The sequence below is a fragment of the Leptodactylus fuscus genome, chromosome 1, assembly GCF_031893055.1.
Source record: "Leptodactylus fuscus isolate aLepFus1 chromosome 1, aLepFus1.hap2, whole genome shotgun sequence".
In the NCBI taxonomy this organism is placed as follows: domain Eukaryota; kingdom Metazoa; phylum Chordata; class Amphibia; order Anura; family Leptodactylidae; genus Leptodactylus; species Leptodactylus fuscus.
In genome coordinates this window covers 158,090,990-158,102,991 of record NC_134265.1, presented here as the reverse complement: position 1 = coordinate 158,102,991, position 12,002 = coordinate 158,090,990, and the positions used below count along the sequence as shown (strand labels likewise).

Genomic DNA, 12,002 nt, shown 5'->3' with positions numbered 1-12,002 from the left:
TGATGGCTATTTTTACTGTGGTATCCCTTTTTAAATTTTACGGGCTGTGAGAGAGTGAAAGGTGAGGTCTGGGAAGACAGGTATGTCTCCAGCCAGGCACCTAAAGGGTGTATGGTAAAGGTTCACACCAGGGAGGTCAGCTGACTGATCAGACCCTAATAACAGTCTGTGTGTGAAGACTAGCAGGATGGCACCACACTGGCAGAGCTGATCTCTCCAATACCAAACCTACAGAGCAGGTACTGTGTCACCCATTCTTGCCAAGGTGGGAGTCTGGTAGCCAGTCTTCTGTATAGTCAGGGAAAAGTTTCCTTATGTTTAAAGAGGACCTTTCACCACTTTGCAACCTGTGCAGCTTTCTGCCCCATGTTATAGATGCAGCTGCATAGACTGTAGTGCACTTTGAATTACCTCCCTAGCCCCCCTCGTTTTGGAGCTGTGAGCCCCGTAAATTTTGGCGCCCTGTATGGTAATTAAGGCTTTAGTGTCAGAAGGGCGTTTCTGACGATAAAAAGAAAAGCCACGTCAGTCTGACACTGTCCAATTAGCAGTGGACAGTGTCGGAGCTGCTTCTCCTGCCTAATCTCGTGAGTTCTCGTGAGATCAGGCAAACGTCTCTTCACAGGGCTGCACAGAAGACCCGGAGAAGCGATCCAGGCTGAGCACTGAAGTGGATGAAGGAGAACTTCAGTGACATCTTCACAGGTAAGTGAAGAAACCCCTAAGCAATGAGCATAACTGCCCTGTACACCCTGTGGTCCTAGGTCTAGCCCCTATACAACGAGCATTAACCCCTATAGCCCCCTAGGCAATGAGCATTATCCCCTATAGCCCCCTAGGCAATGAGCATTATCCCCTATAGCCCCCTAGCTATGAGCATTAACCCCTATAGTCCCCTAGCTATGAGCATTAACCCCTATAGCCCCCTAGGGGTTAATGCTCATTGCCTAGGGGCTATAGGGGTTAATGCTCATTGCCTAGGGGGCTATAGGGGTTAATGCTCGTTGTATAGGGGCTAGACCTAGGACCACAGGGTGTACAGGGCAGTTATGCTCATTGCTTAGGGGTTTCTTCACTTACCTGTGAAGATGTCACTGAAGTTCTCCTTCATCCACTTCAGTGCTCAGCCTGGATCGCTTCTCCGGGTCTTCTGTGCAGCCCTGTGAAGAGACGTTTGCCTGATCTCACGAGAACTCACGAGATTAGGCAGGAGAAGCAGCTCCGACACTGTCCACTGCTAATTGGACAGTGTCAGACTGACGTGGCTTTTCTTTTTATCGTCAGAAATGCCCTTCTGACACTAAAGCCTTAATTACCATACAGGGCGCCAAAATTTACGGGGCTCACAGCTCCAAAACGAGGGGGGCTAGGGAGGTAATTCAAAGTGCACTACAGTCTATGCAGCTGCATCTATAACATGGGGCAGAAAGCTGCACAGGTTGCAAAGTGGTGAAAGGTCCTCTTTAAGTTAGTTCTCAGCCGAGAAGGGTTTTTGTTTTGGTTATTTGTGTCTTTGCATAGGCAGTTAATGCACTATAAGTGAATAAAGCCTGAACTTGTGTGCAACCCAGTGTCTGGGGAATCGCTCAGGTAGATGCTTGTAGCAGTGCAGGAAACAGGGACACAGGGCATGAAACTCAAAAAATGTTTTGGCATTCCTGGCATCTTTTCTTGGTCATAAATAATTTCAGTATGGTGGTGATCATATGCAATGATGTTATGGTCCTGAGTGCTGTATTTCAGAAAATTGACCTTTCTGCATATCGTTGTTGCTAATAGGGAATAGACGATCTTACTGGTGAACCCTTAATTCAACGTGAAGATGACAAGCCAGAAACTGTTACCAAGAGACTTAAGGCCTATGAGGCTCTTACAAAACCTGTATTGGAATATTACAAGTGAGTATCATCTGTGATAGACTTAATTTGATTGCAAATGTCCAATACAGCCCATAAAAGTGTGTGTGTGTGTGTGTGTGTATGTATATGTGTGTATGTATATAAATAATTAATATTTAAACTTTCGAAAAAACTTTATTTTCTAGAACAATTTCAATGTTCTGGCTCCTTTATGTGAAATCCTGAATTTCTTTGTTCTTTCCCTTATCTATTGAGAGCTGTACCCTGCTTCTCTCTGTGTAGTGGCTCATGTTTGTAAAATAAGGAAAATTATGTCTGGGGTGACTGCTTCAAACTATTTTCTCAGGTATTATAAAACTGACTGACATTGCATGAATGAGGAGATTCTATATTTGATATGACACGAAGTTGCAGAGAAATCATTGGTTGAAAACACATTTGGGATTGGGATATGTTTTTACATCTTGCAAAAATTAAGATATAAACATTTGCTGTGATCTACCCCAGGCTCAACTTGTCTGTATTACACTCCTATTCCCTGTCATAAGGAGTTAGGATATCTATTGCTAGTAGAGAAACAGGAGAGAAAGTGTATTTCAGCACATTATCAACAGATTTTAGCTCCTTTCTGTGAAATGTTTGGGATATGTGAAAAGTAAACGTGTGTGTGTGTGTGTCCCGTTCCCCACGTGACAGCCTACCCCCCCTTCCTTACTGAAAGCTGGTTTACTTGAGTGTTTCCCAACCTTCTCAGATTTCCCTGGAAATAAAAATTCCTCAGGACACCCCTACTAAATAATGCAAAAAAAAAATAAAAAAATGGCAGTTTTGAAGTGGTCTTTGTATTTACAGCTGACACATGGTAAATAAATTTAGAACCCCCCCAGCACATATATAAACCACCCCCTCACCCAGCACACTTCAAAATTAGTCTTTACAATTGCCCACCACCCACTGTAAATTCACAATTACCACACCCTTAGTTTCCCACATGTTATAATGATTCCCAGTAACCTCATATACGTTATAAAGACCCTCAGTGGCTCCAACAGGTGTGGGGTCACTGTTGAGCATCATGGTCCATGTTGGTCCCTACGCAGGTTATAGTGGCTCCCCAGTGGTCCCACACATTAATAGTGTCACATAATAAAAACTGAAAAAATATGCAAATCTGTCTTCCATTATGTAAATAGGAAGACAGTGCCTCAGTCATGCAGCCCAATAGAGGGTGCTCCCTTTAACATCATGCCCGACCTTCCCAGAGGCCTTTGCTACAAATGATATGGGATTTTACCAAGCCTGTCTTCTCAGCCGAGGACAGCTGTTTCGATCTGATTGGATCTCTTCAGCCCGGTGCAGAGAAGACTGAGGTGAGAGGCTTCTAGACAGGGTTAAGGGGATATCATCACTCCTTAGGGAGAGACCACCATTTAGGTGTGTAGAGTCTTATTAAGCCATAGACACTCCACTGTGAGGGATCATGGGAAGAATATGCAAATCTGTCTTCCATGATGTAAATAGGAAGACAGTGCTTCAGTCATGCAGCCCAGTAGAGGGTGCTCCCTTTAATAAAAACTGTAATACTTAAAAATGCCCTATGTCCCATGGAACTCTTTGCAGCTCTTGTCTCTGGCTCAATGCAGCAGATCTACATTGAGCTGCAGGTATCATTAGCAGATTACTAGTCTTCCTGCTTCACCATTGCATTCAATTATATGTGTCCTGAGTACACATAAATATAATTGAAGATGAAGACTTGCATCCACTTACCAGCAGGGTGTCACAGCGTGTTGCTTGTGGAATTTCTGAACTACTCACGGCACTATTAGTTGGTGGTCAAATCTTTGGTTTGGACTTGGAGACACATAAGGTCAGGTGAGGAGAACAAGCATCTGACTGTAATGTTGGGAGCAAGCAGCACTCTTTCCTTTAGGATTACATAGAGGTTGAATGCCGGATCGTCATCCTTACAACAACCATTCTACCTTCTCTGAATAGCCTAATCCAAGCTACTTTTCATGGTCAACTGTGCACGTGAAGTGCAAGACTGGACCAAAATCATGACTTCATTTTCTGTTGGATACTAATTGTGGTAGAAAAAAAAAATGCCAACACCATTTGTAGAATTGGCTGTAAACTTTACAGAATGTTGGCAGCTCTCCACTGTGGTGAATGCAGACTTGCAACTTGTAGAAACAGTTTTAGATGTATTAAATTTTTTTTTTTCTCTTCATAGATGTGCTTTTTCTGCCATGAAGTGACATGTGCCAGTTAACTATACACAACCCTTTATATTAACCGCTTCACGACGGCTGACTGTATATAAACGTCGGCGCGGCTTGGGCTCTGTGCCGTGCCGACGTTTATAAACTGACCCTTTTAAAATGGGGATCGGGTCTCCCCGAGGGTCCGGAGCTCCGTGGACCCAGCGCTAATAGCTGCTGGGGTCCACGGAGACATGATCAGGACCTGATAGATTCAGGTCCCGATCATGTAGCAGCCATGTCAGGGAAAGTTTGTTGCAGTAACAAACTTTCCCTGACATGAGATGCCGCCCGCAGGTAAATGGTCCTGCGGGCGGCATCATGAGCAGGTGTTAGCTATATGTTATAGCTAACACTGTGCCCGATGTACTCCGATTGGAGCTGGTGTCCGATCGGAGTTTAACCCCTTCAGTTCCGTGATCAAACATGATCACGACACTGAAGCGGTTCTCCGATGTTATCGGCACCCCCCGTGGGGAGATCGGGGGGTGCCGATATATAAAACATGCACCCTGGGGTCTAACCAGTGACCCCAGGCTGCATGAGCCCCCGTTACCTGGGTGACCCTGCCAGGTACTAAGAAAGCCAAGCGATGCGTCTACATTAGAGATGAGCGAACAGTGTTCTATCGAACTCATGTTCGATCGGATATTAGGCTGTTCGGCATGTTCGAATCGAATCGAACACTGCGTGGTAAAGTGCGCCATTACTCGATTCCCCTCCCACCTTCCCTGGCGCCTTTTTTGCTCCAATAACAGCGCAGGGTAGGTGGGACAGGAACTACGACACCGGTGACGTTGAAAAAAGTAGGCAAAACCCATTGGCTGCCGAAAACATGTGACCTCTAATTTAAAAGAACAGCGCCGCCCAGGTTCGCGTCATTCTGAGCTTGCAATTCACCGAGGACGGAGGTTTCCGTCCAGCTAGCTAGGGCTTAGATTCTGGGTAGGCAGGGACAGGCTAGGATAGGAAGGAGAAGACAACCAACAGCTCTTGTAAGAGCTAAATTCCAGGGAGAAGCTTGTCAGTGTAACGTGGCACTGACGGGCTCAATCGCCGCAACCCAGCTTTCCCAGGATCCTGAATGGAATACACTGTCAGTGTATTCCCGTATACCCGATATATACCCCGATACCCGTTCCAACGGTGTGCCCCCCCACCTTCACCCCAGAAATACCCTGCAAGTCCCCTAGCAATAGAATTGGGGCTATATACACCCACAATTTTTACTACTGGTATACAGTGCCATTGTCTGACTGGGAATTCAAAGAATATATTGGGAATACAAATACCCTCATTTCTTGCTACTGCCATATAGTGCCAGTTTCTGACTGGTAATTCAAAGAATATATTGGGGTTACGTGCACCCACAATTTTTACTACTGGTATACAGTGCCATTGTCTGACTGGGAATTCAAAGAATATATTGGGAATACAAATACCCTCATTTCTTGCTACTGCCATATAGTGCCAGTGTCTGACTGGGAATTCAAAGAATATATTGGGGTTACGTGCACCCACAATTTTTACTACTGGTATACAGTGCCATTGTCTGACTGGGAATTCAAAGAATATATTGGGAATACAAATACCCTCATTTCTTGCTACTGCCATATAGTGCCAGTGTCTGACTGGGAATTCAAAGAATATATTGGGGTTACGTGCACCCACAATTTTTACTACTGGTATACAGTGCCATTGTCTGACTGGGAATTCAAAGAATATATTGGGAATACAAATACCCTCATTTCTTGCTACTGCCATATAGTGCCAGTGTCTGACTGGGAATTCAAAGAATATATTGGGGTTACGTGCACCCACAATTTTTACTACTGGTATACAGTGCCATTGTCTGACTGGGAATTCAAAGAATATATTGGGGTTATAAATACCCTCATTTCTTGCTACTGCCATATAGTGCCAGTTTCTGACTGGTAATTCAAAGAATATATTGGGGTTACGTGCACCCACAATTTTTACTACTGGTATACAGTGCCATTGTCTGACTGGGAATTCAAAGAGTATATTGGGAATACAAATACCCTCATTTCTTGCTACTGCCATATAGTGCCAGTTTCTGACTGGTAATTCAAAGAATATATTGGGGTTACGTGCACCCACAATTTTTACTACTGGTATACAGTGCCATTGTCTGACTGGGAATTCAAAGAATATATTGGGGTTATAAATACCCTCATTTCTTGCTACTGCCATATAGTGCCAGTTTCTGACTGGTAATTCAAAGAATATATTGGGGTTACGTGCACCCACAATTTTTACTACTGGTATACAGTGCCATTGTTTGACTGGGAATTCAAAGAATATATTGGGGTTACGTGCACCCACAATTTTTACTACTGGTATACAGTGCCATTGTCTGACTGGGAATTCAAAGAATATATTGGGGTTATAAATACCCTCATTTCTTGCTACTGCCATATAGTGCCAGTTTCTGACTGGTAATTCAAAGAATATATTGGGGTTACGTGCACCCACAATTTTTACTACTGGTATACAGTGCCATTGTCTGACTGGGAATTCAAAGAATATATTGGGAATACAAATACCCTCATTTCTTGCTACTGCCATATAGTGCCAGTGTCTGACTGGGAATTCAAAGAATATATTGGGGTTACGTGCACCCACAATTTTTACTACTGGTATACAGTGCCATTGTCTGACTGGGAATTCAAAGAATATATTGGGAATACAAATACCCTCATTTCTTGCTACTGCCATATAGTGCCAGTGTCTGACTGGTAATTCAAAGAATATATTGGGGTTACGTGCACCCACAATTTTTACTACTGGTATACAGTGCCATTGTCTGACTGGGAATTCAAAGAATATATTGGGAATACAAATACCCTCATTTCTTGCTACTGCCATATAGTGCCAGTGTCTGACTGGGAATTCAAAGAATATATTGGGGTTACGTGCACCCACAATTTTTACTACTGGTATACAGTGCCATTGTCTGACTGGGAATTCAAAGAATATATTGGGAATACAAATACCCTCATTTCTTGCTACTGCCATATAGTGCCAGTGTCTGACTGGTAATTCAAAGAATATATTGGGGTTACGTGCACCCACAATTTTTACTACTGGTATACAGTGCCATTGTCTGACTGGGAATTCAAAGAATATATTGGGAATACAAATACCCTCATTTCTTGCTACTGCCATATAGTGCCAGTGTCTGACTGGGAATTCAAAGAATATATTGGGGTTACGTGCACCCACAATTTTTACTACTGGTATACAGTGCCATTGTCTGACTGGGAATTCAAAGAATATATTGGGAATACAAATACCCTCATTTCTTGCTACTGCCATATAGTGCCAGTGTCTGACTGGGAATTCAAAGAATATATTGGGGTTACGTGCACCCACAATTTTTACTACTGGTATACAGTGCCATTGTCTGACTGGGAATTCAAAGAATATATTGGGAATACAAATACCCTCATTTCTTGCTACTGCCATATAGTGCCAGTGTCTGACTGGGAATTCAAAGAATATATTGGGGTTACGTGCACCCACAATTTTTACTACTGGTATACAGTGCCATTGTCTGACTGGGAATTCAAAGAATATATTGGGGTTATAAATACCCTCATTTCTTGCTACTGCCATATAGTGCCAGTTTCTGACTGGTAATTCAAAGAATATATTGGGGTTACGTGCACCCACAATTTTTACTACTGGTATACAGTGCCATTGTCTGACTGGGAATTCAAAGAGTATATTGGGAATACAAATACCCTCATTTCTTGCTACTGCCATATAGTGCCAGTTTCTGACTGGTAATTCAAAGAATATATTGGGGTTACGTGCACCCACAATTTTTACTACTGGTATACAGTGCCATTGTCTGACTGGGAATTCAAAGAATATATTGGGGTTATAAATACCCTCATTTCTTGCTACTGCCATATAGTGCCAGTTTCTGACTGGTAATTCAAAGAATATATTGGGGTTACGTGCACCCACAATTTTTACTACTGGTATACAGTGCCATTGTTTGACTGGGAATTCAAAGAGTATATTGGGAATACAAATACCCTCATTTCTTGCTACTGCCATATAGTGCCAGTTTCTGACTGGGAATTCAAAGAATATATTGGGGTTACGTGCACCCACAATTTTTACTACTGGTATACAGTGCCATTGTCTGACTGGGAATTCAAAGAATATATTGGGGTTATAAATACCCTCATTTCTTGCTACTGCCATATAGTGCCAGTTTCTGACTGGTAATTCAAAGAATATATTGGGGTTACGTGCACCCACAATTTTTACTACTGGTATACAGTGCCATTGTCTGACTGGGAATTCAAAGAATATATTGGGAATACAAATACCCTCATTTCTTGCTACTGCCATATAGTGCCAGTGTCTGACTGGGAATTCAAAGAATATATTGGGGTTACGTGCACCCACAATTTTTACTACTGGTATACAGTGCCATTGTCTGACTGGGAATTCAAAGAATATATTGGGAATACAAATACCCTCATTTCTTGCTACTGCCATATAGTGCCAGTGTCTGACTGGTAATTCAAAGAATATATTGGGGTTACGTGCACCCACAATTTTTACTACTGGTATACAGTGCCATTGTCTGACTGGGAATTCAAAGAATATATTGGGAATACAAATACTCTCATTTCTTGCTACTGCCATATAGTGCCAGTGTCTGACTGGGAATTCAAAGAATATATTGGGGTTACGTGCACCCACAATTTTTACTACTGGTATACAGTGCCATTGTCTGACTGGGAATTCAAAGAATATATTGGGAATACAAATACCCTCATTTCTTGCTACTGCCATATAGTGCCAGTGTCTGACTGGTAATTCAAAGAATATATTGGGGTTACGTGCACCCACAATTTTTACTACTGGTATACAGTGCCATTGTCTGACTGGGAATTCAAAGAATATATTGGGAATACAAATACCCTCATTTCTTGCTACTGCCATATAGTGCCAGTGTCTGACTGGGAATTCAAAGAATATATTGGGGTTACGTGCACCCACAATTTTTACTACTGGTATACAGTGCCATTGTCTGACTGGGAATTCAAAGAATATATTGGGAATACAAATACCCTCATTTCTTGCTACTGCCATATAGTGCCAGTGTCTGACTGGGAATTCAAAGAATATATTGGGGTTACGTGCACCCACAATTTTTACTACTGGTATACAGTGCCATTGTCTGACTGGGAATTCAAAGAATATATTGGGAATACAAATACCCTCATTTCTTGCTACTGCCATATAGTGCCAGTGTCTGACTGGGAATTCAAAGAATATATTGGGGTTACGTGCACCCACAATTTTTACTACTGGTATACAGTAAGCAAAAATATAGAAAAATAACTCCAGCTCACCCAACAGCTTGTGAATAATTTCCAAATACCTCTAGCCGAGATGCACGGATACCGATGGACTCCCTCGGTCAGTGTAGACTTAGATAGTAAGAACAAAATTCCAGCATTCACGGACAAGAAGATAATATAAAATCTTTCTCTTTATTTCTTCATATAAAACAATTCATTTCATAGTCCTAGAGGTGCTGTATCGGCAGATCCAGCATATCGTTATGGATGATAGCTACGCGTTTCAGGACATAGTCCCTTCCTCATGGCATGAAACAAAACTACTGAAACCTTGGTTAAAAACATTTCACAAGGGTGTGTCCCATACTAATTTAACCCCTAAATAACCTCCTAAAAACCACGATACTGCTATACCTGCCGTACAGCACCCTCTTTAGGTATACACTCTTTGCCATTTTATAATAAATCAACATTTTAATCCAATCATATACAATTCATAATGACTGCAACTCACAACCTGCTCCTTATATCTGTTTGTCAAGTTATAACATTCATATAGAAGAACACTTTTTAACATATTTGAAATATCCTAATAACTTGGTATACATGATCAAAAAAGGAATATATGTACATACCAGTAATAGATGTAAAATATCCATGTCCCCTTTCACAAATCCTCTTCTAATTCAATTATAGATATATATTATCCCGGCCTGGGTAATTCCCTAGTCATGTGATACTAAATCACATGATACCATATCACATGGGCCCTACACTTACTATAGCCAGACTGTCTACTATCGCGAGATTTATGTCTGCGCATCAACAGGTATCTAGCAAGACACCAGAATTCAGCGATCATCTATTAAAACACCCAAAGAACATCCCAACTCAGAGTAAGTATACAAGATATAATGATCCATAAACCTAAGCATATATTTCTTTGTTGTTTAATAATATATTACCTGATTAAACTATTTCTTTAAAGCTACGATGGATACTTATGTTTATTTACCACTAGTTTTTTCATCTACATCTTTGATGTTTAATATATATAAGACACATCCGAGCGTATATTAAGACCTATTGGAAATCTGGTATTAAGCTTCATAATCCAGAAAGCTTCTCTACGTAATAATTTTCTACGCCAATCTCCACCTCTAATAGGTCTAGTAACCTGTTCGATAGCATAGAATTTTAAAGTATCCACTTTGCCTTGATGTACAGTAGAGAAATGACGGGATAAGTTGGACATATTCTCCAATTGTTTGGCACTGTCATTAACATGTTCCGAAATTCGAATCTTAAATTTACGTTTAGTACATCCTACATATAACTTATTACATGCTGTACACTCTCCTACATATACTACATACTGACTATTACAGTTCATGAAACTGTCTACATTGTATACCTTTCTATTATCAGAGTCATGGAATATTTTTGTTTTTTTAATAAACTTACATGAGTTACACCGTGGTAAGCCACAGTTATAACATCCTTTCACAGACAACCAAGTATCTGTACTAGGTTTTGTTCGAACATATAGACTAGGGGATATTTTGTTACCTATGGTACATCCTCTCTTTGCTACTACATGGATACCATCCTGTAAAATATTTTTAGTAACCATATCCTGATATAAAATAGGTAGATTACGATGTAAAATATTTTTGATAAGTTTAAATTGGTTACTATAAGGGGTAGAAAACACGATGTTATGGTCAGCCTTCTTGATGCAATTTTTATTAGAAGTTTTTTTATTAGTATTTTCTTTAAGTAACTCCTGTCTGGGTATCCTATTTACAATATTAGTGGCTCTCCTTAATGTCCATTCGGGATAACCCCTGTCCCGAAGTCTTTGTAAGGTTATATAACTTTGTTCCTTATAAATATCATCAGTTGAACAATTACGTCGGGTGCGCATAAGCTCCCCAACCGGAATGGATTTAATAGTGTGACTCGGATGATGACTATTCGCTCGCAACAATGTGTTACCTGCAGTATCCTTTCTATAAATTTGAGTATTAATTGCTCCAGTCACATCATCACCTTTCAAAAACACATCCAAAAACGGAATATCTGTATTGTGTTGAGAAAAAGTAAAGGACAATCCTATAGGATTTGAATTAAGATATTCAATCCATTCTGGCACGGGCGCTATAGAGCCTCTCCAAATCACCAGGGCATCATCAATATAGCGCCCGTACCAGAATATATACTCACAAAAGGGATTAGACGGAGTAAAAATACATTCCTCCTCCCACCACGAAAGTGTCAAATTGGCGATCGACGGGGAAAAAGGGGCCCCCATAGGGGCACCCTTAATTTGCATGTAATATACGTCATCAAACATGAAAAAGTTATTTTTCAACAGGTACATCGTAACATCCAAAATATATTCACATAAGATGTCTGAAAATTGACTATATTTAGATAAATGAAAGGCAACTGCCTTTATAGCCATATGGTGAGGGATGTTAGAGTATAGAGCCACAATGTCCATAGATACCCAGGAAAAATCTTTT

The 12,002-nt window shown here is 41.0% G+C and overlaps 1 protein-coding gene across 1 annotated transcript in view; it reads left to right on the top strand.

The window, feature by feature from the left end:
• The window catches only part of AK3 (adenylate kinase 3), a 48,335-nt gene that overhangs the window by 12,192 nt on the left and 24,141 nt on the right, over positions 1-12,002 (top strand). Inside the window, exon 4 of the mRNA XM_075279185.1 lies at positions 1,780-1,898. Within this exon, the coding sequence (XP_075135286.1) occupies positions 1,780-1,898 (119 nt within the window). The remainder of the gene's footprint in view (positions 1-1,779; positions 1,899-12,002) is intronic.